Consider the following 21,833-nt stretch of genomic DNA (forward strand, 5'->3'; position numbering starts at 1 on the left):
TGGTTTTCTTGAGATAATCTAGGACTCTTCCAATTGTCTTCCAGTGATCCACACTTGGATTACTTGTAAACCTACTAAGTTTACTTACCACAAATGCTATATCAGGTCTAATACATTGGGCAGCGCACATTAGACTCCCTATAGCACTAGCATACTCCAATTGAGCCACCGCTCTTCCTTCATTCTTCTCTAGTTTTACACTATGATCGAATGGAGTATTGGGATCTTTAACCTTGAGATGGTTAAATTTGTTCAATACTTTCTCAACATAGTGGGCTTGCCCTAACGCAAAACCCCCACTATGTTTCTTTACTTTGATACCAAGTATGGTGTCAACTTCTCCAAGATCTTTCATCTTGAAGGTTGATGATAGAAACCTCTTCGTTTCTTCTATCCCTTTCATGCTATTACTGAGAATAAGCATGTCATCCACATATAAGCAAACAATGAGCACATATCCCTTACAAGTTTTGGAATACAAACACGTGTCTCCATTGTTATGTCTAAAGCCATTAGTCATGATGGCTTGATCAAATTTCTCATGCCATTGCTTAGGAGCTTGTTTCAATCCATATAAGGATTTTACAAGTCTACAAACTTTATGTTCATATTTTGGTAGGACAAACCCTTTGGGTTGTTCCATATAGACCTCCTCATTGAGGTCACCATTAAGGAATGCTGTTTTGACATCCATTTGATGAACACACAAGTTGTATATAGAAGCTAAAGCAAACAAAATTATTATAGAAGTTGTTCTTGCAACAGGCGCATAGGTATCGAAATAATCGATACCCTCTTTTTGCCTAAACCCTTTAGCTACTAATCTAGCTTTAAAGGTTTGGATAGTGCCGTCAGTGTGGTATTTTCTCCTAAATACCCACTTACACCCAATTGGCTTAGACCCCGGTGGGAGGTCTACCAATTCCCAAGTGTTATTGGAAAGAATGGAATCCATCTCATCATTGATGGCTTCTTTTCAAAATGCATTATCTCTCGATTGCATAGCTTCTCTATAAGTCTTAGGATCATCCTCAACGACAAGTACAATAGGAATTTTCCTAATAACTTCCTCTCTATTTCCTTCTACCATGTATAATGAAATTCGTTGAGAATCTATCTCATCCACTACTAGACTTTTATGATTTTTAAGCCTTTGACTTCTTCTAGGTTCAAAGGATTGCTTTACATCCTTTTGAGAATTCTCCTCTTGAGAATCAACTTTGGATGTAGAAGCTTGGGAATTGTTCTCATATAACAAATTCTCCTGTAGAGATGTTGAAGCTTGAGAATTGTTGTCACATAACATATTCTCAAAAAATTCAACTTCTCTAGATTCAATCACAATATTAGACTCTAAGTCTAATAGCCTATAAGCTTTGCTATTGTTGGCATAACCAACAAAAGTACACTTTATGGCTCTTGAACCTAACTTTGTTCTATTAGGTTCATTTTTCTTGCAATATGCAAGACACCCCCACATTTTGAAGTACCCTATGTTGGGTTTTCTTCCTTTCCGTAACTCATATGGAGATTTCTCATTTTTCTTCATCGGTATTCGATTAAGAATGTGACAAGCGATTAAAAGTGCTTCACCCCATAAGTTGAAGTTCAACTTAGAAAACACCAAAATAGAATTTATCATCTCTAGATAAGTCCTATTTTTCCTTTCGGCAACACCATTGTGTTGTGGTGTATAAGGTGCGATGCACTCATGAATTATACCATTTTCTTCACAAAATGTATTGATTTCATTAGAGAAGTACTCTCCTCCTCTATCACTTCTTATCACCTTAATCTTTTTATTTAGTTGATTTTCAACTTCTAATTTATACAATTTAAAAGCATCAAAAGTTTCATCTTTATGCTTTAAAAGAAACACATAGGTATATCTACTAAAATCATCTATAAAAGTAAGAAAATACATTTTACCACCTCTAGTTAAAACACCATTTAATTCACAAAGATCACTATGGATTAAATCTAGTAAATTAGATGATCTTTCTACACTAGGAAATGGTTTCTTAATCATTTTTGCCTTAACACATGTTTCACATTTACCATAGTTTTTAATATTGCATGCAATCATACCACATTTTACTACTCTTTTCATGGTTGAAAAACCTATATGCGATAGTCTAAGATGCCACAAAAATAAAGAATCATACTCAACAATATAGGCAGAATTAGCATTTTTATTGATAACATTGAAAGTTACATCATTGGTGCACAATTTAACCATACCCTCACAAGAGTACCCCTTTCCCAAAAATACATTTGATTTGGTAAGTATAAGTTTACCGGACTCAAAAACGGCTTTAATGTCGGGCTTGCCAAGCAAATCACTACTTACCAAGTTTCTACTCATTTCGGGAACATAAAGTACATTTACTAATGTAACTTTCTTGCCGGAGGTGAAAAATACTTCAATGGTACCCTTGCCAAGTACCTTGGATTTTCCCTCATTGCCCATTTGAATCTCATGGTTGCTCTTTGACTCTTCAAAGGTCTTGAACAATGATTTGTCATAGGTGACATGGACGGTGGCACATGTATCATACCATCACCCTTTCACCTTGCCTTGGACCGCATTCACCTCACTTAGGGTAGCAACTATGTTTTCCTCTTGAGTTGCGTTCACCTTAGGTCCTTGTTGGTCTTTTATATGCCTACACTCTCTAGCATAGTGACCATTTTTCCCACACACAAAGTTGGGACCTTTCTTGCCCTTAAACTTGTTTGGGTTGGTTTTTGGAACCAAAGGTTTCTCGTTACCCTTCTTCCCTTTGTTTTTGGGATGTTTTGGTTGTGACACCGCATTTGCTTTGGAAGTCTCTCCATTAGACATCTCCACAAGTTTATCTCTACATATCGATTCATCTTCGATTCGAATATGGTTTTGGATTTCCTCCAAAGAATAATCCTCATTTTTATGAAGGATTCTTTTCCTATAGCTCTTCCAAGTTGGTGGTAATTTAGTCACTATAGCACCAACTTGAAAGGCCTCAGGAAGCTCAATCTTTAAAACTTTCAGTTTGTTAACAATTATTTGCAATTTATGAATTTGAGGAAGAATAGGTTTATCACCAAAAAATTTGAAATCAAAGTATTGAGATATCAAAAACTTTTTAGTACCTTCCTCTTCCGCCTTGAACTTTTTCTCAAGTGCACCCCATATCTCCTTGGCCGATTTGGTCTTGGTGTAGAGGTCATAGAGCCTATCGGATAGGGCATTGAGGATATGACCCCTACAAAGGAGATTGTCCTCCTTCCTCTTCCTTCTTTTCTCAACCTCCTCAGGAGTGTCCTTGCCGGATGGTGTTGGGAGAGGTTCTAGAATGGATTCTAGAATGTAGGCGATTTTGAGAGTGGTCAAAAGGAATCTCACCTTACCTTGCCACCTAGTGAAATTGGATCCATCAAACCTATCAAACCTCACTAGGTCTTGATTCATTATCTTGATGGTCTCACCTTCCATTGAAACAAACAAAGGGATAAGCTTTTGAATGTTAGGAAAAAATAGATTGCCTCAATGGAAATGGGTAAGAATACTACAACTCTATGCAATAATATTTCAAATAAATATAGATTGATTAAATAAGGTTACAACTCTATAACTGAAAATTACAAATAAACAAAGAAAAGGAAGAAGATGATGAAGAAGAAGAGAATAGTGAGAATACAACTCTAAGAAAAATATTACAAGTAAAATAAAGTGTTTGGACCAAAAGAAAAGATTACAACTCTTAAACAAAATATACAAGTAAATAGAACAAGAGAATAAGAAGGAAAACAATAGAATAAAATGAAGAACAGAAATACAAGTAAACTCTCATTTACACAACCTAAGTGAAGAGGGTTGGGGATCACAAACTTGAACAAGGTTTAAAACTTTTGTCCAAAATCTTATTTCCCCCTAACTCAAGCACTAAGGGATCTCTCTCAGATATTGGAAATGCTTTCTGGAATTATCAAGTCTCAAGGTGTTTCTAGCCAAGTGCTCTAATGGATAGAAATGTTGTGTCTTTCAAGTGAGCTATAGGCTCCTATTTATAGAGTTTAGAGACACCCTTTGAATTTCAAATTCCACCAACCCCCATGGCTGTTACCAATGTTTAATTGGATTAATATGGAATTAAAATTGAGAGTTGGGAGTTATTTGGGTTTTTGGAACCGTTCAACACATTTGGAAAAAACAGAAAAATTGGCTTGAAATGCACCTGTGGCCGCGGCCACTGCTCTTTGTCCCCCAGGCCGCAGCCACCATCATTCAGTGGTCGTGGCCACAGCCTAGTTTTAGCACTTGAAAATGTGTTGTTTTTCCAAACGGTTCCAAACCCTCCCAAATGATTTTGTAACCCCCAAAACACATTATTGAGGTTAAAATCGTATCTCTAACAGCCATTTCACATGTGGCTTTTTGAAATTCATCTCAATATTGTGTAACACCAAATTTACACAATAAAGGGTAATATTTGGAAGTTACAAATTTGTAACACTAAATATGTTACATTATTTGGATATATCTCATATATCCAAATATTGTAACTCTCTATTATATGTTACAATATATGACACTCTTTGTCACACTTATTTAATCTAAAACATTATATCATAAAATAATATAACATATTCTGGTATATAATTTAACACAAGCAATAAGAGCACGAGTTAAGATATCTGTTTTGGGGCTGACTTGTAAATTTTCGAAGTCCAAAAAGGTCATTAAGCTAACTTGTTTGACAAAGCTTAAGTAACTTGGAATTTTTTAAAATTTCAAGTTAGAAGCAGATATTCGTGTGACAATAAACATTATGCTCATAAAATGTTAGAGCAATAAGAGTGTGAGAAAGTATACTTAGTAGGGACTTATGAAATGTCTAGAATTTCTAAGTTAGAAAACTAAGTACTCATGCGAAAATATAAGGCATACATCAGAGTGACTTTACTATTCACAAAAAACTTATAACTTTTTAAGTCTAAAAAGACTTAGATTGTTTCAAGTTAACAAAGAAAAGTAAAGTATAAATGCATGAACCATAAAGCTTTTGTGCAACCTCGAGGACATAAGGGCATGCGTCTGAGCGGATAGGCTGTGGTGTCTAAGTAGCCAGGTGCGCGACAAGGAGGTTATGGTGTCCAGGTGGCTAGGTGTGCGTCCGAGCAGTTGCACCGCATTCCCGAGCGGCTGTGCCGCGTGCACCCGAGTGTCCATGCTATATGGCCGAGCGGATGCACCATCTTCCCGAGCGGCTGCGCGTGTCTAAGCGGCTGTGTATGTCTGAGGAGCAGGGTGCATGTTCGAGCAGATGCGTGCGTCCAAGGAGTAGGGTGCATGTCCAAGCAGAGGCATGTGTCCGAGCAGCAATCTGTATGCCCAAGCGACTGGGGTGCGTCCGAGAAGCCAGCAAGAGGTTTCCGAGGAGACATTGGCTGGCCATCTAAGCAGGTGCGCGCCCAAGCGGCTGGGCCGTGTGTCCGAGGAGCTGGAAGAGTGTCCGATCGACTGGTTGCTGATCCGAGTAGATGGCATGCATCCAAGGAACTGGAAGAGTGTCCGAGCAGATGGCGTGGTCCGAGTGGATGCATGATGTCCGAGTGATGGAGCCCTGGTGTCCGAATGATGGTGCCATTACATCCGAGCAGACGGTGGCATATTCGAGCAACTTGGGAAAACAAATTTATGGTGCCCTTGGTGATTCTCAAAGAAGATGACTGATCGGCCATATACATGATTTCCCAATCAATTATTTTCGAGGGGACAACAAATCTCATGGGCATGGGAGCAAACATGTTTTCCTACTCATGGGGTACTACAACAAGATAAAAAAAATAGAATTTGAAGAATTCATAAGAAAAGTTCAATCGTGGGTTTATTACAAAAGTGAAAGTTACTGACCGGATGGAAGCTTTTGGATGACCTCAAAAACATTTTGCTAGAGAAAAAAGTTTATCATACGAGTAAATCATATAATAAACTTGGGGGGCAAATGTTATCCCCAAAATTTCAGTTCGAAGACATGGCAATCAGAAGTGACAAGTGGCAATGCATGGTCAGTAAATGACACATTAATAGTTAATAAATGTATTGGCTTTTCGGAGTTGTGATATTACTGGTCATGAAAATTATTTATCTGGTTTGGAAGTGATTTGACCGACCAGGTAGAATTTTTGTCCGACCGGTAAAGATTTTTGACTGACCAGTAAAATGTTCTGGCCGACCAGTAGAGTATTTTGGTCGACCAGTCATTTGTTTTGCCCAACTAGTCATTTGTTTTGCTAGACTAGTAAAGTGTTTTGCTAGACCAATAAAGTGTTTTGCCCGACTAGTAAAGTGTTTTGCTAGACTAGAAATGTGTCATGCTAGACCAGAGATGTGTCATGTTAGACCAGAGGAGTGCTTTGCCTATGCCAACCAGTGAGTTGTCTTGGCCGACCAGTCACTTCGGGGATGGATTTGGTCGGTCCACCAAACAGAATCACAGAAGTTACCGTCCAGTAACTCTTCAGTAAAAGCTTCAGTAACAGCTTCAACCCGAACCATTCTCAACTGCCGCAGGAATCTCTCAGATATCCCGGAATAATAGCTATATTATTGTAATTTAAATTCATTTATACTTTATTAATTAAAGTCTGTTGGAAAAACGAATGACCCGGTCAAAGGGATATATCTGATGTACGATCCATGAGCCTATAAATAAATGGCTCATGGCATCATTTAGGGGGATCTGATCTTTTTAGACTAAGAAAAACTCTCTAGTTTTGAAACTTTGGGATTATTACTTGGGGCATTCTTGGGGCATTTTCTGAGAGCTTAGAGAGATAAAGTTTGTATTCTCTAGAGAGAGAAACTCTGTATTTTTCTACTTACACTTAAGAAACTCAGTTGGCTCAAGTTCATCTAATCTTAAGTGTAGGCTAAATATATCACAACTCCAAGTGGATTAGGCTATTACCAATAAATTGGGGCTGAACCACTATAAAATTATTGGTGTCGTATTTTTTATTCAAGGCTTATTGTCATTTTGACGTCTACTCTTCGTTGGCCAAAATCGTGGTCAATAATCTTGTTATCTATATTTATGTTTACTAATAGTATATAGATTTTGTCATGCACTTTCTATGTATTATCAAATTAGTGAAAATAATATAGATAATATCTTTATCATTTTGTCTATCTCATTCATATATATTTACTTTTGCTAAAATCTATATAGAATTAGTCATACTTTTTCTATGTACTTTATAAATAGTAAAAGTAATATTTGTGTTAGGTTTTATGTCCAATCTTTTATTGCATTATTTTTTTTTTTATCAAGAAGAAAATGAACTTCATTGAACAAATGAACAATACAATTGAGAGCCAAAGACTCAAAAACAAGCAAGCTATACAGCCGGCTACATACCAGCACAGCCACTCAACTAATTACATTGGAGGTTCTGAATGTACAATTGTTCTTGGACAGAAATCTGCCTATTTTTAACTAAGTAAAGCCTATATTTAATTATGTACTTAACTTCCTTAACTAGGCTCGATGCAGTTAAGGAATAACCTTAAAAAAAAACACTTATTTCTATTCATCCAGATGTTGTAAGTAACAGCTGCCATTACCATATTCAAGATAGCAGCCATCACTCCATTCTGATCTCTAGCCAACCAAACAACCCAGCCATTAAATTCAATAGGCCAAGCTTTGAATCCCAGGCAGTCAAGGATGATATTAATAAACTATCTAGAGAGGAAGCAATCAAAAAGAGATGAGGATGACTCTCGCAAACAGGACAGACCAAAGTGGTCACTGGAACATGCATTCGGTTGAGATTATCTCTAGTTAAGAGCTGAGAATTAACCACCTGCCATAGCAAAAATCTGTGTTTAGGAAGGGTTAGTTTACTCCAAACAGCCTGATAATAGTCTACCCTTTGCTGGTGTAATAGACTATTGTACAGTTTAGATGGCTGAAATCTCCCATGCGAACCAACACTGAGAATTGTAGTAGGGCTAAATCTTTCTTTTAGATGGCAGAGCTTCCTCCAATACCAGCTACAATCTGACTTCAGAGTATAGTTCCAGAAATTTAAACCTTTCAGATAAGTGGAATTGATCCATTTAACCAATAACACATCAGGTTTTTCAGAAATGGCCGAGACATATTTAGCTAAAATAGCTCTATTCCAACTAGCTCCATCTCTAAAACCAAGACCACAATAGGCTTTAGGAAGGCAAACCTTCTGCCAAGAAGGAATATGCAGCTTACTCCTATGCCCAGAATTACCCCAAAGAAAACTTCTACACAACTTTTCTATTTCCTTGACTATACTTTGAGGCAAAACAAAGATGTTCATCCAATAATTTCGAAGCCCAAATAGAATTGAGTGAATGAGTTGGATACAGCCAGCAAAAGAAAGATGTATACTCGTCCAAGACTGTAGTCTCATTCGAAATTTCTGAAGGATAATTTCACAATCTTCATGTCTCCATTTAGTTGGTCTCATAGGCACCCCAAGGTACTTTAGAGGAAAAGTACCTTCAGACAGTTGAATTTCTTGAGCAATCCGGGTTCTCTCAGTGACAGTGACACCTCCAAAAAAGATATGAGATTTTCCTGAGTTAATTGAAAGCCCAGTAGCAGCTCCGAATTCCTCTAGAACCTCCTTAATAATACTAACAGCTGAAAGAGAACCCTTACAAAATAAGAGCAAATCATCCGCAAAGCATAGATTAAGAAGCTTGAGGCTTTTTCACATTGGGTGATATCTAAAGGTAGAATTAAGCGCTGCTCGTTGAAGACTCCTAGTCAAATATTCCATTATAAGAACAAACAAAAGATGAGACATAGGATCTCCTTGCCTCAGCCCCTTCCCACCTTTAAATTTACCTTGAACTCTGCCATTCATAAGTAAAGAATAGGAAGTATTCTGCAAGCAAGACATAATCCACCCTATGAATTTCATAGGAAAACAAAGAGCTTTTAATAGGTCCTCAAGAAACCTCCAATCTACTGAGTCATAGGCCTTACTAAGATCAATCTTAATTGCATATCTTGGAGAAGTAGAGGCCCTCCCATAGTTTTTTATTAGATCCTGAAAAATCATTATATTATGAGCTATAGAGCGACCTTTAACAAAAGCTCCCTGATTTGGCTGTATGAGATCGGGGAGAACTAAGGCCAATCTCTTACATATCAACTTAGCTATACATTTGTACAATGTAGAGCAACAGGCGATGAGTCTATAGTCTACAGCCTGAGATGGGTTAGCTGCCTTAGGAATCAGAGACAGGTAGTTTCATGAAGCTCAGAAGGAAAGCAACCTGTTTCAAAACAATGACTTATTGCTGAACAGACTTCATCCCCTATATCCTGCCAAACTGCTTTGAAAAAGCCTGAACCAAACCCATCAGGTCCTGGGGATTTAGTTATAGGAATACCAAATAATTCATCACGGATCTCCTTCCTAGAAAAAGGTTTAAGAAGCATCAGTTGTTGATCAAAGGAAAGCTTAGAACCCATCTCTATACTCTGAAGATTAATCCTACCAGTAGCAGAACTTGAGATCCCTAAAAAGCATCTGAAGTGATCAACAAAATGAGAGACAACTTCAGATAAATTATCAACTAATCTGCCCTCTTCTATGATAAAGGAGACAATACCATTTTCAGCTTTACGCTTCTTCAAAAAAGCATAAAAGAAAGAAGTATTCATATCTCCCTGCCTCAGCCATGTTATTTTGCTTCTCTGGATTAAAAAACTGTGATACAATTTTTCCTGAACCGAGAATGCTTCAGCAGCTGCCCTCTCTTCTTTCTGAAAGCTAAAATCATGAGGGTAGGCTTGAGCTTGCAATTGAGCTTCTTGGTAGTTCTCTTTAGCCTTGTAATAGTTTAACCTCAGATCACCAATTTTGTCACTGTTAAACCTTTTCAACCTGTGTTTAAGTCTCAGCATCTTTAAAAAAAAATAGCTTTTATACCAGTGGCCCTTATAGGTAGTCTCCAATTGTGTAAAACCAGCTCATGAAAGTCTTTATGCTCGGCCCAAAAGTTGTAGTAACGAAAAAGCTTCAACCCCAGCTTCTCCATAGGCTGAATGCTAACTGTACAAGAACAATGATCTAAAATGGTTTCCCATCTAAAAACAGTAGTTGAATGAGGGAAGAGATCAATCCATTTCTCATTCATAAAAACATGGTCAATTTTAGAGTATATTCTAGCTGAACCATTTTGATTATTAGTCCAAGTAAAATAGGAACCTAAACTCTTAAGGGACTCAACATGAGCACCCTCAAACCACCGAATAGAATCAACCAACTCCAAAGCTGAAATAGGCTTCCCACCTGATCTGTCCTTACCTGAAAAATGGGCATTAAAGTCCCCTAAAATTAACCAAGCATTGTCCATAAGAGCAAGCCTTTGTAACCCTTCCCAGAGATTCCTCCTTCCTTCAATCGAATTAAAACCATAAACAAAAGTAACAAAATAATCTTGCTGCACACCAGCCATCTTAACCAAACAATGGACAAATTGATTAGACTCCTCAAGAATTTGGACTCTAACAAAGATCTTTCTCCAGATTATCAATAGCCGACCTTCAATTACTGAACTAGTATGAAACTCCCAATTCAGAATCTTATGTTCCATAAAATCTCTAATTTTATTCCCCTTCATTTTAGTCTCTAAGAAACCACCAACTCCTATTTTATTTCTGCAACAGAGGTCACTAACAGAGTTATGCTTATTAGAGCTATTAAGCCTTCTTAAATTCCAACTCAGAATGTTACAGTTATCCATTAGAAGAGACAGAAAACGTGTTACCTTCTTTACCACCTATCACTTGCTCTTGAAGCACCTCAAACTTATTTAATTTATTATGCTTTTGCCCTGAACTCTTAGCATTAACCTCTGTAATCTAACCTTGCTTGGTTTGAGTAGCAACCCATTTAGGGGTAAGCCAAGGTTGGCTTGCCTGAGAACCTTTGTCTTTAACAGTTGTTGTCACATTGTTTGGCTGAGAAATCTCTATTGGGCTGACCTGAACCCCTCCCACTTCTGAACTAGCTAGAACCGCAGGCTCCTCCAAATCTAGATCCTGATTTACTTCACTCCTCTGGTCCTTCATTTCTGCTTTAGCTATAGGCTCCTTCTTGACTCGTTGAACTTTATGGTCTTTACGGCATTCTGTCATTGAGTGACCAAAACCAGCACATGTCTTACACTTAATAGGTAACCATTCATATTCCACCCCCTGCTTCAAGAATTGGTCATGCTCATTGAGATACTGTATGCTTCTTGGGGGGTTATCTGTTACTTCCATTTCTACAAGTACTCTAGCATACTGAATTCGAGAACGCTCCCTTGTGAATTTGTCCACCATTATTGGTTTACCAATTGTGCTCACTAGAGCACTGAGACACTTACTTCCCCAATACTGAAGCCCCAAATCATGAAGACGAATCCATAGAGGAACTGATCGAACAAGTCGAACAGCACTAAGATCCGTTGTCCATGGGAAAATGATTACAGGCTTCCTGTCAAAGTAGAGTATTCCATTTTCTAGAACATGATCCCTTGTTGCATCATCATTGAATTTAACCATAGTCAGTCCCATTGTCATTCTTGCTATCTGAGCAATCCCTAGATGACCCCAAACCCTTTTAATGAACCCTTCAAAAACAACCATTGGGGGGTTAGCACCAAGAACCATACAGATGACTGTCGAGCTCCAATTTGCTGATTGTATTTTGACCTCTTCTGCATCAACCCTAGCAAATTTCTGTCCATCCCTACATAAAGGTTATGTGAATTCAAGTTTCTGGTCAGAAAATGAAACTTTACTAGCCGTGAATTGCTGCCATTGTCGATGGGCTGAAGCTTGAAAATCTCCTTCCTCCACCTTATCTGCCAAGGAGGTCCTCTTAGAGGTCGAAGCAGAATTTTCATTTCCCACAATGTTAAATTCCTGAGTTCCTTTTTCCCCTAACCCTCGGTTCTCTTCGACATTGAGATTCAGATCTTCAGCACGAGCCTCGTCTTCTTCAGTTATGACAGCAGTCTTGTGACCTTCAGGCACCCGATCCTTGACAGTAGAACAATTGGGAGTCTTCTCATCCTGACTCAGCTGTGAATCTTGCTCTTCAACCCGAGATACAGGCTTACGTATCAGCTTCTTCTTCTTCGTCATGGGAGAGAACAAACCGATGCTAAGCCCTACCCTAAGATTTTTTTTTATTGCATTATTGCCAATGGTATAATGTCATTTTTAGATTTCTCATAAGATTTATCTCATCTTTCCATGGTAAAGAATAATAATCACTTGAATATACTTTTGTGAAACATATTTGTGCTTCAATGTTAAATCTTCCTAATGAATAGTTGGGATGTGAACTACTCATTTGTGTAATTTTTATGAATCAAAGATCCAAATAAATAAGAATGCATATTGGTGACTCTTGATCCTTCCTACTTGTTACCTATTGTTACACCACACTTTAATCTATCTTTATTTCTAATCTTTAAATCTCAAAAACAACAAAAATATCACTTGTTCTATTTTCCCCATATTATTTATCTCAAAACTTTATTTATTGATTAACTTTAATTCCTTGCCTCCTTGTGAAATTGACAACCCAATCTATACTACAACCACCGCTTAGTGGATGCACGTTTTGGGCGTTAAACAGAAAGTTTGCCAAAAATAGTGTGGCTTTATTATTATAAAAATAAATCTTTTTGAGCTGTCTTTTTCCAGCCGATTACCTCATTATATCTGACCATATAATCGAGTTTTATTGCATGATCAAGTTATAAAAGGGAAGTCTTGATTCCTACATCAAATGATGGGTTGTTGCCAAATTTAGCTCACGATTCTGTAGCTACAGAATCAAGAAATCTTGTCAAATTGGAGAATTCTTTTAGGAAAGTTTCCTTGTGGGCTTAGATCGGTTTTGACCGTGTATTAGTTGCCCAATATGAGTATAATGACTATAAATACTCATATTGGCTGCTAAGTTTTAGTTACCTCTTTTTGTATTTCATTCTTATTTGTAAAAGAGAGTCTTTGTTTTGTAGAGGTGAGTGAGTTCAACTCTACCTCTGTTTATTAGTGTCCTTGTAATTGTTTTGAGTCCTCAAACAGTTCTACAAAGGAGGAGAACAAAGTACAAACCTTCGGGAGAAGGTTTTTCAAGCCTTCAGGAGAAGGTGGTTCAAGTCTTGCTTCGGGAGGAAGCAAGCACACTTCAAGCACATCGAAGGGAGTTCGTATTCTTGAAGGGTCAGCAAGGTTCATTTGTCAAGGTGGAATACATCAAGCTTGCGGCATATAATAAGAAGGAGACTATTTATGCATAAGTCAAAAACTTTGTATTTTTGAGATCTTACTAATGAATCTTATCTCTGGACGTGACCCTGTGAACTAGTAGCAATCTGCAAGGATTGTTGTTACCACGTAAAAAAACCTTGTGTATTTTTATTTTCTGCACTTTAGTTCTCTTCTGGTTTTCTGGTATGTAGTTACAGCACCCTAGTCTGTAGCTACAGAATATCTGTTTCAGTACCAACTTAATTATTCTGCATTTAATTAATTGATTAATTAAGTAATAAGTTAGTAATTATAAAATACGGAATTTTCAGGTGCTATATTGTTTGAGGCCATATGGTGTGTGATTTGAATATTAGCTCAAACCATATATGTGGGGTAATTCATTAAAACATCTTCAAGGCCCGCATCAAACACTCCTAGTAGAAATATATAATTTTGAACTAAATGACCATATAAGTATTAAAATGATATTAATTACATAATAAGGTACTAAGTTAATTTCAAGACAACCAATAGTGTAATAAAATAAAATAGTATATTCCCTAATGAGTAAAATGTGCACATGCAATTTATACTAAAATATTACATATTTATAGGGAAATTTTTTTTACAATTACATTTCTTTGAGATATAAATATGTATAATATTTTGATATAAATTATATGTACTCAATCCTTCAAAAGAAAAAGAAAATTGTTGTTTTACTCATTGGCTTACTATATTTTTCTTTTTCTAAAACCTTATTAAATTAGTTAAGTTTAGGTAATACCTCAAAAAATAATAATTGTGCAAGTATAAAATACTACCGAATAATATTGTAGTCCAGCTTCTGTCGTGGTATTGTAATGGTAATCCATCATGTACGCGATATTTCATTTACTTTGTTTTGTTTGGTCTTTATCACTATTCCTTAAAAGGCCATTCTAGTGACCAAATATTATAAATTAAGTGTTAAAATGCTTTTGTTTCTTATTTATAAATTGAGATTTATAATTGTATGCTATTTAGATAGTTAAGAATTGCATCTTAATTAGGGGTGTTCATAAAACCGCCCACACCGCACAAACCGCCCATATCGCGCCACACCGCACCGTAATTTGCAGTTTAGAACCCTTCGCGGTGCAGTTACGATTTGTAATTTTGCCAAACCGCGCGGTGCAGTGCGGTTTGCGGTTTTAAATTTTATAAATGTGGTTCAAACCACACCGCACCGCGTCCAGGGCCGTCTTAAATATTTTGGAGGCCCTGTTCCAATTTTAAAATTTAGGCCCCTAATAAAAAAAATTGTAATTTGTAAATAAAATTTTTAACACTAAAAGAAAAAAAAACTAAAAAATCACTAAAAAAGAGAGAAAAAAATCAAATTAGGCCCTATATTTTGGGTTGTTTAACTGGGTTTATTAAAAAAAAGTATCTGAAAAACATTAAAAAAAAATATTGGGCCCTTTCTTTTTTGGGGCCTGTGCAGTAGCCAAGCTTGCACACCATTAGAGCCGGCCTTGACCGCGTCATTATATATATTAACTTTTTATATTATTTTTTTTTTTCAATTTTTACTATATTTAAAATTAATGGATAAATATTTATATAGTATAATATAATATGCATAATATCTGAAAAAAAATATAATGTTTGCTAACATATATTCTAATTCTACTTCAATCTAAAGATATTTCTCCTTAATTAAAATAATATTTACTTTTATATTACATTTTTTATTTGTTATTAATTTGTTATATTTTTATTGTTTTGCTTAAAGTTTATTAGCTTGTTGTTCATTTAATTATTTTGTTAAACAATTTATGGTTATGAGATTTATTATGAATTTTTCTTAATTATAATATTTAATTGTTAAATTATTTGGCGATAGGTATAAACCGCCAAAACCGTATCGCACCACACCGCATTTTTGAGGTGTAATTTATGCAGTTTGAGGTCTATGTAATGCGGACTGCGGTTTGAAAAATTGTTCAAACTGTTGTTTTGGGAAAAAAAATTACTCTAGGTAATTAGTGTAGATGGGACCAGGTGGGCTAAACTATTAAATATGCTGGAATAAAATGGAACTTTTTTTTTTTTTTTTAAATTCGGAAAAAGAATAGAAATAAGACATTGCGGTTACGGATAAGATGCCAGCTCAGCCAAGAAAGTTATTGTCATAGTAGGGGTAATATTGGAATAATAAATTGGACTCTCATTGGTGAATTATAAAATAAAATAAAAAATCTTGTCCAACCTTATAAATCTTTATTTAACTGAGCAAAATACGCATCTTCATTCATCATCATCATCATCATCATTAGCCATTTTTCGTTTCCCTCATTCAATTTTCTTCGTCTTTCTCTGATTATTTTTCCGATCAAAGATCCTGAAAATGTTGGCAGTGTTCGACAAATCGGTGGCACAGAGCCCCGATGCTCTTCAGAGCCCTCACTCTGAATCGGTTTCGGCTTTCAAAGATGGCTTCCTGGCTCGTCACTTCACGTCGGTTCATCCTTCTGCGGTCACCATCAACCTTGGCTCTTCTGGGTTTATGGCTTACTCTCTTGATAGACAGAACCCTCTTCTACCAAGGTATGGCTTTTATTGCATAGTACCAAAATTAAAGAAAACCCAGAAAAGTTATGGAGAAATTAACAACACCCTTTTGTACATTTCTTTATTTATTTATTTTTATTTTTGATTGATTGAACTGATTTGAGAAAGAAATGATATCTGGGACTGTTGATGATTTGATTTCTGATGTTAGTAGATTCATTTTATATGGGTGGTCATAAACAAATCAGATAATTCAATATTATATGTGTTAATTTCAAGAACCATTAATATCATCAGATCGCTATTATAGGTTATCGGCTATATATCGGGTTATCAATTTAATAGATTCTTTCGGACAAAGATATTAATTTAAGGGGCTGTCCTTTTCTTTACCTATCAATGTAGTTCATTTATCTCTATTATTGTGTTAAAAAAATTAATATTTTTTTGCAGATTTTTTCTTTTTTAACTTTGAATGTGGAGTTTCTTGTCGTTATTTCCTGTCTATTTATATTGTTAATATGGATGCTTCTGATACAAGACAAAATATATGATTTTTTATGTGGCAACTAGCAAGTAAAGATTCCATTTGTTGGCCACAATTTTTTCAGTGATATTAATATGTGCTTTTTACATGATATTTTTTCAATGGAAGGAGTAATTATAAAGAATGCCCTTTGCAGATAAACTTGTTCAATGTTAAAAATAATGCCCTCGGGTTAGAATGTTTTAGTAAATTTTATTTTCTTGACATGCACAAGGAAGAATATGGGATTCTGTGAGAATGTTTCTATGTAAAGTAAAATGAAAGAACATTGTTTGAACTTTGAAGTTCTCTAAAACAAATATTAATTATTGTTCACAACATTTTGTTTCACATACTTTGGCATTAACTCAAATTTTGTGTTATTCTCGTTTGTTGTTAGGCTGTTTGCGGTTGTGGATGACATTTTCTGCATGTTTAATGGTCACATAGACAATGTTGCTGCTCTAAAGCAACAATATGGTTTGAACAAAACAGCAAACGAGTCGAGCATTGTCATAGAAGCTTACAGGACTTTGAGGGACCGAGGTCCTTACCCTGCCGATCAGGTTGTCAGAGACATCCAAGGGAAGTATACGTTTATCGTCTACGACAGTGCTTCAAAATCCACCTTCATTGCTCTTGTGAGTAAAATTTACTTGGTTCTCCAATTTTTATTCATCTTGTTAAATCTCATTTTATTTATCTATTCATTTCGGGCTTCCATTACTGATTGATTGCCTAATTTTGTTTGTCAATAATCTAGGATGCTGATGGAAGTGTTCCATTCTTCTGGGGAACGGACTCCGAAGGCCATCTTGTTGTTTCAGATGATGCAGAAATTGTGAAGACTGGCTGTGGCAAATCTTTCGCACCATTCCCCAAAGGTAATACTAATAACATCATTGCCTTGGAATCATCTCTACGTTTAAGCGATTTGGATTTGTTTAAATTTTGCTCATTAGCACTAGAAATAGATAACTGACTCTCTTGTTTATATTTGTTTCATCTTAGGCTGCTTCTTCACAACTTCTGGAGGCTTGAGGAGTTTTGAGCATCCACTTCACCAGCTGAAGGCAGTGCCAAGGGTGGACAGTTCAGGGGATGTGTGTGGTGCGAATTTCAAGGTAGACGAGGGGTCTCGGAAGGAGTCCAGTGGCATGCCGAGAGTTGGAAGTGCAGCCAATTGGTCTTCAAACTTCTGAGCTGGTACCGTAATTATTCATGGCAAGGTTTTTGTTATTTTTGGGGCCTTGCTTCGTTTTTCAGCAATCTTTTTCTTCGCTTGGGTTTCCTTGTTGATGACACTCTGCTGCTTCTTTAGAGAGTAGTTTTACTTTCTTTTTTTCCGTTCTAGTATCAAAACCAAGACTTGGTTCCATATATGCTCAACTTACTCTCAAAACCACAGCCAGGACCAGAGGAGGACCTTCTGGCATGTAATTTCAAATAATATCACCTTGCGTAAAGGATTGATGCTGATTTAGTCTAATAGATTGCTTATTTCGCATGTAATTTCTCTATCTGGAAGTTGCTATGTATGTTAAGGAGAATAAAAACTCACAAAACACTTGAAAAACGATTTTACGTGCAGAGCGCACACAATCAAGTCATTTTTACTTATGGCTAGTGTTGCATAGGATATCCGGGACGTAAGCCAGAACAGCTGAAGCCCTTCTAAGCTGATAAGGTTCAAACTTAAAAGAGATGTGTGACATACTTGAATTAAACTGCAGTAAAATAAAACATTTACTAATTGGCTGCCTCTCCTTATTAATTATGGATCTTCAGAATTGATGTGTAAGAAACAAAGGAGCTCGCTGCTTCAATCCTTTGCATCTGCAATGCCGCCTGGGGTAATCTGAAATACGTATTTTTGTCAAGAAGAAACGGTAACCAGTGAAATGTGATTTTTCTAGAGGTAGGTTAGAATGGATAGTTGATTTTAAAATAAAGTAACTTTTAATGAATAAGAAGTGAGCAAGTGAAGTAATCATTTAAGCATAAAAGGATATTGCTTCAGCCTCGGGTAGGTTTGGGGCGTCAAAAATCTTGCAGACACGCTGTTCTCCTTTTCCTTTCCTGAACATCAACCTTATTGTGGCCGCATGAGCAAGAACGTGCCCACCTGCTGGTTTCTTCGGATCTGATATGAACACTCCTCCACCTGGGTCAGCTATAACTGCAACCAGATGTAATATGATGAGATTAATCTGTAAGATTCTAAAACATCATGCATCGAAGTTGCCCGAACTATAAGGAAGATTCAAGAACATAAAATGCTGATCAGTTCCTCAATTAAGCAGTTTTATTAGTATTATGACTAGGAAAGCTGAACTCATTGGAACCTTGGTTAGTCATGTATACTGCAACATTGTACTCCTCAGCTATCTTTGTTAATCGGGACAGCATTTGCGCCAGCTTTTGCTGTAAAACAAACCCGATTCACGTGTTATAATGGTGCCGAAGACCGTAACTTCTCATTTTAAAAATTATTTTTATGAAAGGTTGGGAGTGGACCTGGCGATCTGCAAGTTCTCCTCTTCCAGTGAAATCTACCCGGAAGAGAGCAATAACAGAATCAACGATCTGCAAAGCATAAATGAAGAAAAACTTTAAGCCTTCCAGGCACCATGAACTTTCCACCCGGCAATACTTTAATTAATATTCTTACCAGAAGTCTGAACGGTTCTTCAGACATTTTAGCAGCCAGACCCAGAAGCAGGTTATACTGATGTTCGTATGTGTATGCACGAGCATAGATGATCTTTGTCATAGAGAAAGTAGACACGATTAGTTCCAAATACTGTACTCCTAGTTATCGATATTATATTGAAATTGAGGCTTACGTTGTCAAGGACAGCTCCTGGGTCCATACCAAATCTTTCGGCAATGGGGATAATCCTGTCGGGTCGGCTGAAGGTGCACGTGGTTGAGAAGAAAACATATAACACTAGTGGCCTGACATAAATAATTATAAACTGAAGAGGAACGAACCATATATTGCGTACTATACTTGAATTGCAAACTGGTAAAAACAACTAAAAAGGATACAAAGTTCCTTCAGTGTCAATGTAGGCAACCTTTCCATTTCCTCCACGCATGTTAGTAGGAAGCTGCAGAGATTATAGCTAGCATAATTAATTTCGTGGTTTTTCATTCTACTGGTTAATTAACCTATACCAAGTTTTACTTATGGCATAGCACTCATCAACCCTCATGATCAACTTTAAAATTTAAACACAACTCCAAGTGTTATTTTCTGAAGAGTTCAGAACATTGTTTTACCATAAATGTAAGACTGGCTACTAAACGACCAAAAAAAACACGAATTTCTAGTACCTGTGTCGAAACACAGAGAGTATGCGCAAGCTGTGTTTTCCCAGACCTGAACCAATGTTAAAAAGATGAAGCTAAAACTATCAATTTTCGTATTAACTAAAAACAGTGATTAATTTCTAGCCAGATAAAAAAGAAAAGCATTTCATTTATGGAAGAACAATGTGCCATGTTCTCACCGAAATTCCCCAAAGGCTTCGGTTATTGATAGCGTTTCGATCCCACCTTCTCACAATTTCGAACATATATATTAATTAATCTTCTCTTTTGCTAACAAAAGCTAAAAATCGTCAAAAATTAAAACTCATACACAGCCATGGAGGGACCAGTAGGGCAAAATTACCTCCTAACAGCTCATCAAGGGCTTGGCTTCCAGTTGTAATGCGAATAACTGACTTTCTCTGCAAGCAAAAACAGTAATCCAAGTTCATTTGGACTCTCAGTTGAGCATAGTTCAAGCTGCAGAATCTAATACGTGCTCACGAAGAAGTTTTTCAGCTTGAGAGAAATTTAGGATGAAAAGATACACTATACTTACCCTGAGCAGAGCATCACTTCCAGTAATGTAACCGAAATTCTGCAAAGAAAAAAACAAGTATATGTGCATAAATTGATTCCTGAGCTATATACCACATAAACTTTAGACGGTAGAAATTATATAGTTCGAGATTTCGAAGAACACTAACCACTATCTTCTCTGCAGCTTCACAGATCTTATCGACTTTAGCCTCAGATAAGCCTTTAATTCCCGTTAAATGCTGCAACAAAGATCATTATGAATTAAGGAAAAAAAAAACGCGCCAAAACACTGACAATTCAAACTATTATAGTTCCGAAAATAACTATACCTTCTTCGTATGCATCATCAAGCCATTGCATGTGTAAATCCCTGCATCTTGAAGCTTCTTCACGTCTCCAGCATTGATTCCTTGAGCGATCACTGCACAGAAGCACGATCTATGAATAGAAATCAACATTTCTTGCCATTTAAGTTTTATAAACAAAATCGCTGAATAGGTAAACCTTGTTCTCTCATAAAATTGGAATTAAAACACACACAAAAACGATATAATTTGAAATTAATGGGGGCAGAGTTATATTGGCTTAAATCCACATCATTGATGAACTAAGGTTGAAATAATCAATTACCGTAGAGCTACAGAAGCGTAGGTTTGTCCATCGATTGACAAATGAGAAATTGCTCACAAGTTCAACTCAAAAATAAGCAACAAAAATAAAAAATCGAACTAGAGTCTAGAGATAGCTTAAGAGTTGAGAAGCTTACGCTTATCGATCGCTTCGAAGAGGTCTTCTTCGTCATCAATATCTTCTCGTTCCACAAGCTGTAACTGGCTCTGTTCTTCGGACCTGATCGTCATCAGAAAAAGAGAGTAACTTAGCAATTAGAATTGCATTAGAGAATCGTAGATCGTCGCCATTAGAGCACCATAAGATCGAAATTGAAAGGATTTTGAAGAAAACAGAGTAGTCTTACTTGAGAGAGGAGATCATCTTCTTCACAGTGAAAGAAATATCTGGAAATTTGAATTCGTACGGATGTATCTGATCTCAGAGTGAGTGTAAGATGAGAATGAGAGAGCATGGCGGTATTTGTTGGGCGGGAAACGGAGAAACGAAGTTCGTTAAGCTGAGATTGAGGAGAGCCTTTTTTGCGTGTCCCTGATAATTTTTTTAAAATTAGTTCATCCAATGGCTCTGATTTTGCCACGTCATTCATCTTCAAAGATATAATTTTGTCAAATATTTAAGTAATATTACCAAATTCTTACAAAAAAAAAAAACAAAACAAAAGATTACTAAGGTTGCTTTGGTAAATTTTTTTGTTTTTAAATTTTTTAAACTAAAAAAATAAAAATATATTTTTGTTTTATGTTTTTTATTTTTATTTATGCTTTTGGTAACTGTTTTTGTTTTTTGTTTTTTTAAAATAAAAATGCCTTTGGTAACTTTTAATTTTATTTTTTGTTTAAAAAATAAAAAACATATTTGGTAAATATATTTTCTTAAATGTTTATTTTTTTTTTATTTTCTAAACTAAAAAATAAAAATATTTGTTGTGACCACTATTTTTTATTTTAAAATAAAAAAGATAAAAA

The 21,833-nt window shown here is 36.2% G+C and overlaps 2 protein-coding genes across 2 annotated transcripts; one reads left to right on the forward strand and one right to left on the reverse strand.

Annotated features, from left to right (window-relative positions):
- The first annotated feature begins 15,569 nt into the window (after nt 1-15,569).
- LOC133819150 (stem-specific protein TSJT1-like) lies at nt 15,570-17,892 on the forward strand. Its single transcript, XM_062252322.1, has 4 exons — nt 15,570-15,890; nt 16,781-17,021; nt 17,144-17,264; nt 17,392-17,892. Exons 1-4 carry the CDS (start codon nt 15,691-15,693, stop codon nt 17,580-17,582), a joined length of 753 nt encoding a protein of 250 aa, XP_062108306.1. The 5' UTR covers nt 15,570-15,690; the 3' UTR covers nt 17,583-17,892.
- A 482-nt stretch (nt 17,893-18,374) lies between these two features.
- Nucleotides 18,375-21,366, reverse strand: LOC133815327 (meiotic recombination protein DMC1 homolog). The gene is made up of 14 exons (XM_062248182.1): nt 21,212-21,366; nt 21,002-21,084; nt 20,565-20,656; nt 20,403-20,474; nt 20,255-20,293; nt 20,060-20,117; nt 19,896-19,941; nt 19,720-19,765; nt 19,432-19,493; nt 19,227-19,293; nt 19,052-19,144; nt 18,898-18,966; nt 18,726-18,804; nt 18,375-18,559 (listed from the first exon to the last, which is right to left on the reverse strand). The coding sequence occupies exons 1-14, from the start codon at nt 21,226-21,228 to the stop codon at nt 18,375-18,377; spliced, it is 1,008 nt and encodes a 335-aa protein (XP_062104166.1). The 5' UTR covers nt 21,229-21,366.
- Nucleotides 21,367-21,833: the final 467 nt, after the last annotated feature.

The sequence above is a fragment of the Humulus lupulus genome, chromosome 2 (genome assembly GCF_963169125.1).
Source record: "Humulus lupulus chromosome 2, drHumLupu1.1, whole genome shotgun sequence".
Classification (NCBI taxonomy): Eukaryota; Viridiplantae; Streptophyta; class Magnoliopsida; order Rosales; family Cannabaceae; genus Humulus; species Humulus lupulus.

Excerpts from the sequence above, each read along its gene's own strand:
- LOC133819150 (XM_062252322.1), top strand. The coding sequence starts at position 15,691 with ATGTTGGCAGTGTTCGACAAATCGGTGGCACAGAGCCCCGATGCTCTT. Across the intron at positions 17,022-17,143 it reads AATCCACCTTCATTGCTCTT|GATGCTGATGGAAGTGTTCC; the intron begins GTGAGTAAAATT and ends TCAATAATCTAG. Across the intron at positions 17,265-17,391 it reads TTTCGCACCATTCCCCAAAG|GCTGCTTCTTCACAACTTCT; the intron begins GTAATACTAATA and ends GTTTCATCTTAG.
- LOC133815327 (XM_062248182.1), bottom strand. Across the intron at positions 20,475-20,564 it reads TGATGATGCATACGAAGAAG|CATTTAACGGGAATTAAAGG; the intron begins GTATAGTTATTT and ends TCTTTGTTGCAG. Across the intron at positions 20,118-20,254 it reads GAAGTGATGCTCTGCTCAGG|AGAAAGTCAGTTATTCGCAT; the intron begins GTAAGTATAGTG and ends TTTTGCTTGCAG.